The sequence below is a fragment of the Geotrypetes seraphini genome, chromosome 1 (genome assembly GCF_902459505.1).
Source record: "Geotrypetes seraphini chromosome 1, aGeoSer1.1, whole genome shotgun sequence".
NCBI lineage: Eukaryota > Metazoa > Chordata > Amphibia > Gymnophiona > Dermophiidae > Geotrypetes > Geotrypetes seraphini.
In genome coordinates, this window is record NC_047084.1 from 449,885,393 (window position 1) to 449,900,013 (window position 14,621).

At 45.7% G+C, this 14,621-nt stretch overlaps 1 protein-coding gene across 2 annotated transcripts in view; it reads left to right on the forward strand.

Moving 5' to 3' along the window:
* Positions 1 to 10,852, forward strand: part of BCAP31 (B cell receptor associated protein 31) — a 62,706-nt gene extending 51,854 nt beyond the window's left edge. For both annotated transcript variants that reach the window (XM_033920978.1, XM_033920986.1), the window contains exons 6-8: positions 150 to 276; positions 1,385 to 1,485; positions 9,677 to 10,852. In XM_033920978.1, the coding sequence (XP_033776869.1) occupies positions 150 to 276; positions 1,385 to 1,485; positions 9,677 to 9,715 (267 nt within the window). In that variant the 3' untranslated portion in view covers positions 9,716 to 10,852. The remainder of the gene's footprint in view (positions 1 to 149; positions 277 to 1,384; positions 1,486 to 9,676) is intronic.
* The last annotated feature ends 3,769 nt before the right edge of the window (positions 10,853 to 14,621 follow it).

Sequence of the window (14,621 nt, forward strand, 5' to 3'; positions counted from 1 at the left end):
TGTTCTACATTCCAATACTGAGATGGGTACACACAGCTTTGCTGATGTGCATCAGTTCTCCTTGTAGCTTTGCTTATTTCCCCAGTAAAGAAATTGTCACATGTACCCACCTGGCTCCCCTGACCAACTTGCTTTGCATTCTTTCCCAGGATCTGAAGGCTGCTGGGTTAGAAGAGGGCCAGCTTGACAAAGAAGGACCTGACATGTCCGAAGAGAACAAAAAGCTGAAGGCAGAGATAAGTCAGGTGAAGGAGGACCTGAAGTTCGCCAAGGAATGTGAGTACGGGAGCGGAGCCAGTGTTCTGGAGTCACCCCCATTTTGCCATATGCTTATACTAGTCAATGTTTCAATGTGTTAGCAACAGGCCGTTTTCTACTTTCAGCATACACCCAATCCAATGAGTGATCATTGCTTCCTGTCTCAGGATCCATATATAGTGGGTCTGGAGTGCTGCAGTCGATGCTCTCTCCCATAGTACCAGCACTGTTTACTCCAGTGAGGATGGGGGGGAGTTACTTTACCTGCATGAGGTCCTACAACCATAACTTCTGTTTCTTGCTTACCTCATTTGTTTTCTTGCTCTGACTGTTTACTTTTCTTGAGTTGATTTTATATAGCAACAGCTGTATTTGTAGTACACTTCTCCCTCCGTATTTGCGATTTTTCAGCTGCTGACTCCGCCCCCCCAAAAATTACATCATCACTAAAGTTATTTTTCCTTTTACTGTACCAATAAAAAAGTTTATCACTTACCATTCACTCTGAAAATTGCTGCTTCCATGCTTTCTCCTACAAATTCGCTGCTTCCATGCTTCCCAGTGTGCACTGAGAAAAACTCTGCTTCCCAGCATCCATAGTGAGAAAGGCTTCTTGCCTGCATGCTTGCCTAATCCAAGCCCAGAAATCGCTGGGTGGCTTATTTCAAAAACCGCGAAAAGTTATTGACGGTTTCAATAATAAAAACAAAGGCTTTTTCTAAAAACTGCGAATAACATTAAAAAAGTTATTCGCATTTTTTTCCATATTCGTGCCTATGGTCCGCCCGCATCCACTGCGAAAACGGAGAGAGAAGTGTACTATCGGACTTGAGTTTCCTGGTTGCTTTAAAGCTGCAGTATCTAACCATGTCACTGGGTGGTGGGGTTAGACAAAGGACCAACATTTTGGTAACCAGAAGTGCCCATGTGGTCACTGCCATGCTTGCAGCAGTGAGGAAGGTAGGGAAGAGGGAGGACAATGTACCTGAGCTTTAGCAACCCATGGAGAAGAGGGAATTCCCCCCCCCCCACACACACACACACACTTCTCCCCTCCCTCTCTGAAGGCTATAGTGATCTAGTGAGAGTATCTGAAAAAAATGTTATGTTCACTCTCCACCCATAGCACTGCAGAAGGCTGAGGCTGACATCATCGCTATCCGGAAACAGTCGGAGGGGCTGACCAAGGAGTACGACCGACTACTGGAGGAGCACACAAAACTGCAGGTAAAAATGGGAGCTAATGTGTTTGCATGTAGTATGCACAGGACAGTGAACAGCACTCATGGGTCTAACATAGGAGGCAATTTCCCTCCTGAACTTTCAACTATTGAGGGCGTGTGGTCGGTGGGAAGTACGCTTTGCTTTTCAGGCAAGCAGGGTGTGGAGAAAGAACAATAACTGGTTTGTTGGCGCAGTTGTATCCCATACTCTTCGATGGAGTGCACATCTTCAGGTTAGTCAAAGCTGTGAATTCAGTTTCCAAGGAAACCCTGTTAAGGAGCAAACAGATTAAAAATTGTGTATTAAAATAGTGACTTAACCTGTGTCAAAATGCAGATCTACCAAAGACACTCTGCTCCCTTTTCTGTTGGCTGGAGAAAAGGCAGAGGGCATGGGTGGAGAATAAAGGGAAGGTGGGGTATTCTTTGACCATTGATCCATGGATACGTGCAGGCTGCAAAGTAGCAAGCTGGCTTTGAGTCACGAGGAGCCCTGGGGTGGGAGGGGCAGCATTAGTGAGTCATCCAGTAGACAAAGTATCCCAAGGACAGATTTCTAGCAGTAATAAAATGCAATAAACATTACCGGGAAACAAATGTCTGTGAATGTGAGATGGAGAAAACAGGTACAGAGGGAGGGGAGGGCATGTTATCAACAGGCAATATGAAATGCACCTGATTAAAATATCACAGGTCAAATTAGTGAGAAATACACTAGTTTTTCTCTCACAGTAGAATATACCAGTGTACTGAAAACTAATTTTCAAGCAGTTCTGCCAGCTTTGCAAGTGAAAAGAATTATTTATTCTACCCTTTTTATATTAGGTTTGCATTATCTATTGCAGAAACGGGTTATTGTTCCTGAATGCTCTCTTTTGACTCGCATAGTCTTAAACACATGAGAGAAGCTCCATCAGTAGCCTCAGTTTCCTCCAACTCCCGGGGAGGGGGCAAAATGGCTGAGAGCAAGTTCATGTTCCTTCCTGACTCTCCCATTTCACACTTGCTCTCAAAATAACTCGCATTCAGCATGCATGTGAATTCCTTAGGGAGACGTTTGTCTCTGGTTACCCACAGTCTATAAATGGACAAGAGGAGGAAAGAGCCATGTTGTATATTGAGAATCCAGTGATGAAGGCACATACTGAGGAGCTATGGTAGTCAGTGGGAGACATAGGACAACTGTCCTTTGGGAAGACATTTGAGGCATCCTCACTGAAGTGTGATACTTTCAAGGGATACGGTATATACTCAAATATAAACTGATCCAAGTATAACACAAAATAACAACTGAGATTAGAAATTGGTATGTAAGTGACATTTGTCAGGGATCATGCCATAAATAATCACTAATTTTTCAGTTGGAGCTGTTTCATCTCCAAAAAAGCTGAAGAAGAGCCAACAAATATTTTCCTACTTGGGGCCACGACACTAAAACCAAACAAAAAAAAAAACACCTTTTCAAATACAAACACACAAACGAAACCCTAATATATAAAATATAAAAACATGCAAATTTTCAAAATTGACATATTTCAATCACTAAATGGAAAATAAAAACATTTTTATTACCTTTATCTGGTGATTTTATTTTTCTGATTTTGTTTCATCTGTGTTCTTCTCTGTTTCCAAGGCCTCCTTATGCATTTGCTGTTTCTTTCCTTTCCTTCACTTTTTGCACTACATCCATCTTTGGTACTTATTTTAATATTCAGTTTTCTTCCATTTTTCTGCCTCCATCTCAAATCTATCTAACTCTTCCCCTCTTCTCCATCCATGTGCACCATCTCATTCCCCTCCTCTCTTCTCCATCCATGTGCACCATCTCGTTCCTATCCCCTCCGTCCATGTGCACCGACTCGTTCCTCTCCCCTCCGTCCATGTGCTGCACCATCTCGTTCTTCTCCCCTCCGTCCATGTGCTGCACCATCTCGTTCTTTTCCCCTCTGTCCATGTGCACCGTCTCGTTCCTCTCCCCTTCGTCCATATGCACCGTCTCCTTCCCCTCTGTCCATGTGCACCGTCTCCTTCCCCTCTGTCCATGTGCACCGTCTCCTTCCCCTCTGTCCATGTGCACCGTCTCCTTCCCCTCTGTCCATGTGCACCGTCTCCTTCCCCTCTGTCCATGTGCACCGTCTCCTTCCCCTCTGTCCATGTGCACCGTCTCCTTCCCCTCTGTCCATGTGCACCGTCTCCTTCCCCTCTGTCCATGTGCACCGTCTCCTTCCCCTCTGTCCATGTGCACCGTCTCCTTCCCCTCTGTCCATGTGCACCGTCTCCTTCCCCTCTGTCCATGTGCACCGTCTCCTTCCCCTCTGTCCATGTGCACCGTCTCCTTCCCCTCTGTCCCTGTGCACCGTCTCCTTCCCCTCTGTCCATGTGCACCGTCTCCTTCCCCTCTGTCCATGTGCACCGTCTCCTTCCCCTCTGTCCATGTGCACCGTCTCATTCCCCTCTCCCCTCCGTCCATGTGCACAGTCTCATTCCCCTCCTCTCTTCTCCATCCATGTGCACAGTCTCATTCCCCTCCTCTCTTCTCCATCCATGTGCACCATCTCGTTCCTATCCCCTACGTCCATGTGCACCAACTCGTTCCTCTCCCCTTCGTCCATGTGCACCGTCTCCTTCCCCTCTCCCCTCTGTCCATGTGCACCGTCTCCTTTCCCCTCTCTCCTCTGTCCATGTGCACCGTCTCCTTTCCCCTCTCTCCTCTGTCCATGTGCACCGTCTCCTTTCCCCTCTCTCTTCCGTCCATGTGCACCGTCTCCTTCCCTTCTTCCTCCCCTCCGTCCATGTGCACCGCCTCCTTCCCTTCTTCCTCCCCTCCATCCATGTGCACCGTCTCCTTCCCTTCTTCCTCCCCTCCGTCCATGTGCACCGTCTCCTTCCCCTCTTCCTCCCTCCCTTCATTCCACCAAATATTCTCCCCACCCGGTTCTGAAGCCCCCTTCACCATGAAAACTACAAAGAAGTCACTGGTACAGCAGAAATTCTCTTGCACTGCTCACGGCCTCCTCTGCACAGTTCCTTTGCTGCAGTCCGCCCAAGCAGAAACAGGAAGTTGCTTCAGAAGGGGGTGGACCACGACAAAAATAACGTACAGAGGAGGCCACTGGTAATACTGAAGAATCGCTGCTTTGCCAGCACTCTCCTTATAGGTTTATGAGGTTGTGGGGTGCTTTGGAACATGGTGGGGAGCTGCAAGCCATACGGGAGGACTCCAAGGACTGCCGTTGACTTGCGGGCCTTGCAGTGAAGAGCAGTGACTTTGGCACTTCTATCCTCTACTACCCACTTACCCCCTGCCCCAGACTGACATCACACTTACAGTTCTGGTCTCAGAAAGTCGTGCTCTGTGTTGGGCTGCTGTGGGGCCTTGAGCATCTTTGCATGCTCAAGGCTTGTTGGAATCCCAGAGCCAGCAGGCCTTGAGCATGCGCAAACATTCAAAGCTCTTCATCAACCCAGCACAGAGTGTTGGCATCGGCTTCCTGAGCACCAGAACTGTAAGTCTGATGTTGGTCTTGGGCAGGGGGAAGTAGATAATGATGGATAGGCATGTTGGTCATCGGGTGGGGAGAGGATCAGTTCCAGTTATTTGGAGGGGGGAATAGAGCAGTGCCAGTCATCGCGGGGGTGGTGAGGGTGGAGAAGGTAGAAGCACCATCATCGGAAGAAGACTCGAATATAAACTGAGACTCCCATTTTTGGGCCCAAAATTCTCAGTTTATATTCGAATATATACAGTACTCAATAACAAGGAAAGGGGAATGGGACTTGATATACCACCTTTCTGCACTTATAATCTAAGCAGTTTATATATTGTATGTAGGTACCAGGGGTACTTGAGAGTTAAAGTGGCTTGCCCAGAATCACAAGGAGCTGCATGAAGGAGACTTGAGTTCAAATTACTTAACCAGATGCATAGAGTAGCCAGGTTAGGGCAAATCGGGGAGAATTCAAATTATCTAGAAATGTTGTGGGATAAGAAAACAAGCAAGGAGTATGAGGTTTCTGGATATACTTAAGGATAGTTTGTTTAGCATACAAGAGTCCTGACTATCAGATAAGGAAATGAGTGAGATCAAGAGACATGCAGACAAGCAAAAAGTAAAGCCAAGATAATTAAACTTTGGAAAAGATGACTTTAAGATCTAGCTTAACTTGCTCCTGAGGGGGAACTGAGGCTAACGAGTGTTTAGTAGATACATTGAATGGAGTGTGAGGTGTGTTTAAAATTATTTAACTTAGGGATGTGTGTTTGTGTATCAGTGGACATGAGCACAAAAAAAGGTTGCAGCTAGGTGACTAAACTAAGAGATCAGGAAAAAGTCTGAAGGGTCAGAGCATGCAATACATTTTTTTAAAAAAGGAGCAGAACCACTGAAAAGATTGTAAATATGTGAATGATAAAGCTGTGAGGGGACCCTAAGGTCTTAAGTGCCATGAAAAGTGGAAACCAGTGTGTGTTACTGTTATGCCGGTATGATGCAACAGGTATACACAATTATATTTGTTTTATGATTTTAGCTTGTGCTCTTTCAGTAGCAGTTCAAGGTTAGTTTATTTAGGTACACTTGATGCAGTCCCTGCTCCTTGGACCTTACAACCTAAACAAAACAGAAAAGACGTGGCACAAAAATCAGAGGCTCCATGTTAAGATAGTGAAGCTGTGATTAAGAGAACTTTTCCATCGAGTAAAGCTGTGAGGAATGAGAGATTGCTGAGGGGAGATATGATTGAAGTCTACAAAATCCTGAGTGGAGTAGAACGGATACAAGTGGATCAAGTTTTTTTTACTCTGTCAAAAATTACAAAAACTAGGGGGACACTCAATGAAACTGCAGGGAAATACTTTTAAAACCAATAGGAGGAAAAAAATTTTTCACTCGGCGAATAGTTAAGCTCTTGAACACATTGCCAGAGGTTGTGGTAAGAGCGGATAGCATAACAGGTTTTAAGAAAGGTTTGGACAAGTTCGAAGGCCTGTCCCCTCTGAAGGCCTGCACCCCGTACCCTGTGCAACCCTGAAGGCCTCCTCCCCGGAAGGCCTGCTTTTTCCCCCTGGCCTCCCGGTCTTACTTTTATTTAATTCTAGCAGTGGAACAGCCTGCAAAGAGGATTGCCGGTGCTAGCGATCCTTGCTGGTTGCCATCGGCCTCCGGAGCTGTCTTCCCTCTGCCATGGTCCTGCCCCTCCTCTGATGTCAGAGGCAGGATCACAGCAGAGGAAACAACAGCTCCAGAGGCCGATGGCAGCATGCAAGGATCGTTAAAGCACCGTCGATCCTCTCTGCAGGCTGCTCCGCTGCTGGAATTAGATAAATGGATGCGCAAGAGGCCAGAGGGTGGGGAAAGCCAGACACCACAGCACTTCCCCACTGACCCTCACCCTCTAAAGCAGGAGTGGCACGGCTGGCCATCAAGAGGCAGCGCTGCCGCTCCTGCTTTAGGGGGTGAGGGTCAGTCACCGAATCGAGAGGCTATTTGTTTGTTTGTTTTTTTAATCGATTCGAGTTGATTCACCTGAAGTGAATTGATTTGAATTGTGAATCAGGCAGCACTAGTACTTACCCCTCATCTTACTTAGATTGTCAGAAGTCCAGTCTTTATACTATTAAGCAATTTAGTCTCTGTCTTCAATTAAATTGTACCTGTGAACCACTTTGAGAGTTTAAGCCTGTCCCTTTTACTCCCCAGGGCCACTTTCTTATATGTGCTGGGAACATTCTGTAGTGCTATACAAATATTTCATAGGAGGTGAAGTCCTAACAGAATCATTCAACTGAAATGTGTAACTTTTTGATAAATATGATACCCTGTTTCCCCGAATATATGACACTGTCTTATATTTTTAAAAACTCCAAAATATGCACAAGGTCTTATTTTCAGGGGGATGTCTTATTTTTCCATGAAGAAGAATACAGTACACATTTATTGCTGAAAAAAAGACATTTATTACCTGTATATGGTACAGGTCATCACAAACCAGAAAAGCTGTATCACAAACCAGAAAAAACTGTATCACAAACCAGAAAAACATTTAAGGCCCTGGTTCTCCAAAAGTGCGTCCCGATTTTAGGCAGCTGTAGACGTCCTACAGCTGTCTAATCAGCCAATCGGGATGCGCGTTTTAAAAAAAAAAATGCTCCCCAGGCAGGCCGCCCGGGAGAGGCGTCCTATACTAAACGCCGATTCTGTAACCGGCGTCTTTAGAGAATTGGGTTAAATTAGACGCGGCCGCTATACTTATGGCAGCAAGGGATCTCCCTGCTGCAATATGTATAGCGGCCGCGGTTGTTGCGGCCGCCTGTCCCATCACCGACAGGAGAATGCCTAACTCCTCCTGTCGGAACCCCGAGCCCCCTGGGTCTTGCTGCCGTCCAGCCGACGGGTCTGCCTTGTGGAAATGAGACGGCACGCCCCTTCCCGGCCCATCCCCGCTAAATCTAAGGCCTGATTGGCCCAGGCTAGGCACCTCGGCCAATCAGGCCTTAGGATTAGTGGGGATGGGCGGACCCGCTATGCCTAAGGCCTGATTGGTCCAGGCTTCTACGAGGCAGACCCGTCGGCTGGACGGCAGCAACACCCGTCCAGCTGACCAACATTGAAAGGTTAGTTGGGGGAGGGAGATTAGTTGGGGCGGGGTCGTTGGGCTTTCCGGCAGGAGGAGTTGGGCATCCTCCTGTCGGCGATTACGAGTTTGGGGGGGAGGGGGCTCGGGGTTCCGACAGGAGGAGTTAGGCATTCTCCTGTCGGTGATGGGACAGGCGGCTGCAACAACCGCGGCCGCTATACATATTGCAGCAGGGAGATCCCTTGCTGCCATAAGTATAGCGGCCGCGTCTAATTTAACCCGATTCTCTAAAGACGCCGGTTACAGAATCGGCGTTTAGTATAGGACGCCTCTCCCGGGCGGCCTGCCTGGGGAGCATTTTTTTTTAAAAAAAACGTGCATCCCGATTGGCTGATTAGACAGCTGTAGGACGTCTACAGCTGCCTAAAATCGGGGCGCACTTTTGGAGAATCAGGGCCTCGGTGTACAGAGGCTGTTCCTGGGCTTGTTTTCCTGGACAGCGGAAGCAGGAAGTTGTGTGACCACGCATACGGTACTGTACCAGTACTCTGGATCGCCAAGACATGCTTGCCAAATAGTGCCTTATTTTCGGGGGGGGTGCCTTATATTTCCCAGGTGGGGAAAAAAAGGGGGGTGTCTTACTAAAGGAGGAGGTCCTTTAATGGGGGAAACACGGTATCTAGCTATCAGCCTTTCTTCTCACACACAGAGAGCAGATAAACCTCTGAGAGCAGTAAATGATCAGATGCACCTGTCTGGGCAACCAGGGCAGATGTGCCACGGTCTAGTACCTGCACTACATCCTCCATCATAGCGACCAACACTGTCTCTCTGCCATGGCTTATGTTTTTGTGGGGTCTTTCAGTGGCTTTGATTGCTAGACTAGGAGGGAAGCCACTAACAGGAGCTCTTTGGCAAAGTTAGATATGAGTAGCAGATACAAAACAAAACTTGGTCTACTTCACATTTAAAGGGGTAATTCTTTTTTTTTAAGGAGCTGTCTAGATTTAGGCACATATGCATTTGACCATTTTTCAATTACATGGTGGTCCGCAATTTTTCACAAATATCAGTGGTGTGTGCTTTGCAGGTGGGCATTCATTTTGGGCAGGGTTGTATAAGAGCATAAATTGTAAAGTACTATAATCTAGGCACATTTCTTTAACAATCTAGGCACTGGTATTTACACTGGCCTTTTGCCTGATGTAAGTTCGGGCACTTAAAATATTATTGATGTTAGATTCCCCTTTTACAGAATTACCCTTTAAATAGGAAAGAACCCTGTATCCCCTGCTTCCCCTAAAAGGTGAAAGGGTTAGGTCTTTTGTAGCAGAGAGATGGGATCTTTTGTCCTGAGGGAGCTAGGTGTATCACTTTCCTGTTGTATGTTGAGTGATGTGAAGTCAAAGAGTTTAAGCAATTTGTTTTTCATTTGCTCAGTGTAGGAAGGCTAATGGAAAATATTAGCATGGGGTACCAAGTTGGTTTCTGAACCAGACTCTCTTATCTGCTTCTGGCGTGTATTACAAAGGGACGGGTGGATGCTGTGGTGAATTTTTCAGTCCTTCATCCAGCATAGATTCTCACAATGTCTTCTGTCTTTTTTTTTTCTTCAATAGAGAATCTCAGATGGTCCCCGGGACAAGAAAGAAGAATAAAGAAGAATCCATTTGGATCCTCTCTCTGTATCCCACTTCTCCGCTTCCACTCTGTGGTCACAAACGACATCACACCTTGGGCTCTCAAGACCAAAATCACTTTTCTTCCCCTTTGCATTTGTCCACAATGTGTCTGTGGTGTCAGAGAGTGATAGGGAGCTAGGAACACTGCCCTTCCTGCTTTCACACACTCGGATGTTGCTAGAGATGCATATATTTTTAATTAACTAAAAATGACATGCTTCTGTTGATGCTTTTTTTTTTTCTTAGACAGGATTTTTTTTTTCCAGAATATAAGAGCTACTCCCATTTCTTGCTCTTGATGGTAAAATGTAAAGGAGATGGCTGCTACTGTGGCTGAGTACATGTCTGATTAGCTGCACTGTACTTGTTTTTGCAAGAGGCTGCTGTCTTTTGGGCAGTTACTTGTAGCTTAATATGCTCTATTTTCTTCAAAGAATGGCATGGGGACACTTATGTGCTAACAGAATACTGTAACAAAGGATAAAGACTCCTTTCCACTGGTGTGTATGGACAAACACATGTGGGTTCAAAAGGACACTGAGCTTTTTCTCCTGAGTGCTCTGGGACTTCTATCACTCCCCCCCTCACCCCACCCCCAGTAATTTTAAATGAAAAGTGTTAAAGAAAGGACTGGCATGGCATTCCCCCTGAACCAATGAGAGAGAGTTCAAGCCAGAGCAGCAGAAGTACCTGAAGCATTTTCAGCTGAGGGGTAAACTCTTGGAGACTGATCAACCTTTCTAAAATTATCCTTTTCCATGAACCTGGTTATTGATAAGAATGCATTAAATCCTAAATAGCTTGTCATTCTTGCATGTCATCTTCTATAACTCAGGTGTATGATACTTCATAAATTTGTTTTAATCTGTAGAAACCTCATAGGTTTAGGCCTCAGAACATACGTACACAAATTTAATTTGGTTCCTTTCTGTCTCTGTTGGTCCTTTTAAACTGTCAACCGGTGCTTGCCTGGATAAGCAATGCGACCCTGTCAAAGCTAAGGAATGGTTTTTGCCTGTTTTCTCATTTATTTACATGTACATCAGGGGCTTTGAGTTTCTTGTGGTCAGATCTTAGGATATTATATAATAAAGTGTGTTTTGGCAACTGGTAGCTTGAATGGAGTACTTTTTGGTGGAAAGTCAGCATGGGAAATCAGTTTGTTTTTGCTGGGTTTTTCCCCTCATCCACTCCTGCCTTGGATAAAATACATGAGCCATAAAACACCTGTACTGCTGTCTATATATGCAACCTGTATACTTTTTCTTGTTCTGTTTCCTTTTTGCCCAAAAGAAGACTTTTCGTATTGATATAGAGTTGAGGCTAGTGTTTTCAATTGCTGGACATATTTTATTGCTCCTGTAGAGCATGGTATGCTAGAATGCCTTCTGAATCTTAGATAATATCTTTAAGGTCATTTATGGTCCGGATCAGTGTCTAGGTGGGGGCAGATGGAGGAACAAGCCTTTGCTATAGAATGTGTCTGTTTCAGCTGGAGTAATGGGTTTAAAAAAGGTTCCAGGAGGAAAAGCCATAATCTGCTATTGAGATAGACATTGTGGAAGCCACTGCTTGCCCTTGGATTGGTTGCACGGAATCTTGCTACTGTTTAGGTTTCTACCAGGTACTTGGGACCTGGATTGACCACTGTAGAAACAGGATACTGGGCTACATGGACCATTGGTCTGACACAGACTACAAGACAGGTATCATATTTATATGTTAAAATGGCTGCTGTTAATGGAACTCAATTTTAACTTTTTTATGCATATTTAAAACATTGCGTTCCTTTGTCAAACTGATCTCTGCCTTACAACCTTACTACTGTTGTGCCACAACCTGAGTCGAGGTTTTTAACCTTTCCAGGAGAGCATAGCCCGAATGCCTGTGTTCATTCCAGACATCTTTCTACTAACAGAGAGGCTGAAGTTTTATGTAAACCATCGGTCCATTGTAACCTCTGACTGCTGAGTTCTTTAGGTTGTCTGCTGTGGTTACAGACTTCATACCAAACTCCAGGGCTCTTGGTCAAACTCTCAGCATCAGGAAATACTTATCACGCAACATTCCTTCATCTTGGAGACCAAACCCGTCAAATGCATTGCACAGGCAAAGAGGGCAGGAATTTTATTCTAAGTCACACAGAAAACAGGAGTATTCCAACTTATCTTAGACCTTAGGGTTTTGAACAAGTTTTTAGTTAGAGAAAGTTTCCCTTGGCCCCCTGACTTTCATTTTTTTTTTTTAAGAAAGGGATATTGGTTATGGTTTTGGACCTTAAAAGAAGCATATGCTCACATAGAATTCCAGTACCTGAGATGTAATGTTGATCTGTGACAAGTCAGCACTAAAATTATCCCATCTTCCTGTTTGGGCTAGTATCGGCTCTGATTGTAGTCACAAAGGGGCTAATTCTACAAAAAGCACTTCAAGTTTGGCGGCAGTAGGTGCCGCAACACTGCCTAACTTAAGTGCCAAACCTACCTTTAAAAACCCTGAAAACAAAAACAATTAACTGCCTGCCGATGCCTCTTGAACTGGCACCTAGTCGTGGCTGCGGAGGCGCCTAAGGTTGAAGAAGGCATGGCTAACACTGGAAATGATCCTTAGGTGCCTTCATAGCAGTGATTCATAACAAACATGTTGGGTGCCATCGACTTGTGTTTGAGTCCTAGTGGCTTGATGAACATCAAGTTTTCATGGCAGAATACATAAGTAGATTGCTGGGCCTTTCCTCTGCGCAGTATAAATTCAGCGTTGTCGCACCAAATGCAATCCTGTCTCTAACACTGCCCATCTTCTTGCTGCCCAGATGGGGTGATACATCGTTAATCTGACATCTCTGCTGAAATCTGTCCACCTTGGGAGACCCTGCTGGTAGTGAAACTACCAACGGCATAGCTTTCAGCTTCTCGGATGCACAGAAGCTCCAATGGTGCGACAAACCCGTGTACCATGACTTGAGCCCTAGCTGCGATTCACAGCAAACATAGGCGCTGGAAGTGTACGCCTTCAAAACCCTGGCCTGCATTTCTGATGCCTATGTTTGACATGGCTGAGATTCTGCAACCAGTGCCAGTACGTGATTGACACGTGACCGGTGTTGGTTTTGGAGACGTCGGTCAATACCACCCTGGTTGTAGAATCTGGCCCAAAATGCTTAATAGTGGTAGCCATGCATCTATCCAAACTGCTGGTGCAAGCTTTTTCCTATAGTGATCATTTGTTGATTGAGCACACCTCAGGAAGAGGATCAGCAGTCACTATCGAGTACAGTATTTTTATCTGATATATCGTTAATCTAGGTTTCTGGTGCATAGGGCATATGAATCCTGACTGCAGGTGATTTCCCCATACTTGTGAGTTGTATTGCAGAAGGATGAAATTGACATTCTTCAGCTCCTCCTTCTCCAGTGACTGTAGAGCCCCCTCCAGTTTTTCCTTCTGCAAGCGAGTTGAGAGGATTTGATTCTGATCTGTTCTGATAACTTTTTATTATTTTTCTAGAATTCTAGACTTAGGTTTTATCTGAATTCTGGACTTTTTGGTTCTGGAGAGGTCCCTGGTGACCCTGAAGCAGCTCTCTGAACAGTGGCCATGCATCACATGTCAAGGGGCATATGAGGGAAGGATGGAAGCCTTGGAATTTCTGTTCTGATGTTACTAAGACTGGGGGATTGCAGAGGCCTTCTTAGTCCAGGCAAAGAACTCCTCCAGAGCCTTTGAAAGGAGATCAGGTGAAGGGACCCTGTTGAACCTAGGAGAAGGCAAAACGAGACCCTGATTTTACCCCGGATTTTGTAAGCTTACTGTGGAAAGCCTATTTAAATTGTCAAGGATCTCCTACATTGGTTAAAGGAGCGAAGAGGACTGTGCAAGGGACTTGGGTCTCTCCAAATGTGTGCTCCCCAGCAGAGAATCCTGAGTAGCAGCCAGAGGATGACTGGGTAAACTGGAAGTCGGCTTCTATACGTTTACAGTCCCAGAGTAAATCATCCCTCCTGGGGGTATTTGGGGTTTTGGTCGGAAACGAGTGCAGGAGACTGCATTCCCCCTTAAGCGGGAGAGGACCCGAGAGTCTGCTGCCTATTTAAAGCGGCTGCATGGCTGGAACTTATTCCAGAGTCACTGCATGAGTTAAACTTTGAGTCCATGCACAGTACAGCTGTTCAATGCTCGATTATGAGTACTTCACGGGCTCAGACTTCATTTTTCCCCTTGCATCCATATCTTAGTGCTTTAAGGAACATTGGGAGGTCCCGGAGGGCTTCTTAAGGGGGGGGGGGCGGCGCTAAGACAATAACAAGACTATCCCATGGCTCTTGAATTTCAGAAGTTGATCATCTAGCCTAAGGTGGACTTGCTAGTAGGTCAGATTACCAAACATACTTCCCTACCCTGTGAGGGAGGTGTAGTCTTGAAGGATGCGCAGGACTGCAAGGTGGGTATAGTCCTAAAGTGTCAGTCTGAGGCATTAGCCTTGGAAATTATATTGGCATCAGTGGCCTCTTTCGTGGTACGCACTTGTCACACCATAATCCAAGAGATTTCAGGCACGGACGATGAAGTGTTCCCCCAGCTGGTCATGGTAGGGATTGATTATGTAGTGGACACTTATATGACATAATAACATAAGAATAGCCTTACTGGGTCAGACCAATTGTCGATCAAGCCCAGTAGCCTCTTCTTGCGATGGCCAATCCAGGTCCCTAGTACCTGTCCAAAACCCAAAGAGTAGCAACATTTCATGCTACCGATCCAGAGCAAGCAGTGGCTTCCCCCATGTCTTTCTCAATAACAGAATATGGGCTTTTCCTCCAGAAAATTGTCCAAACCCTTCTTAAAACCAGCTACGCTAACCGCTCTTACCACAACCTCTGGC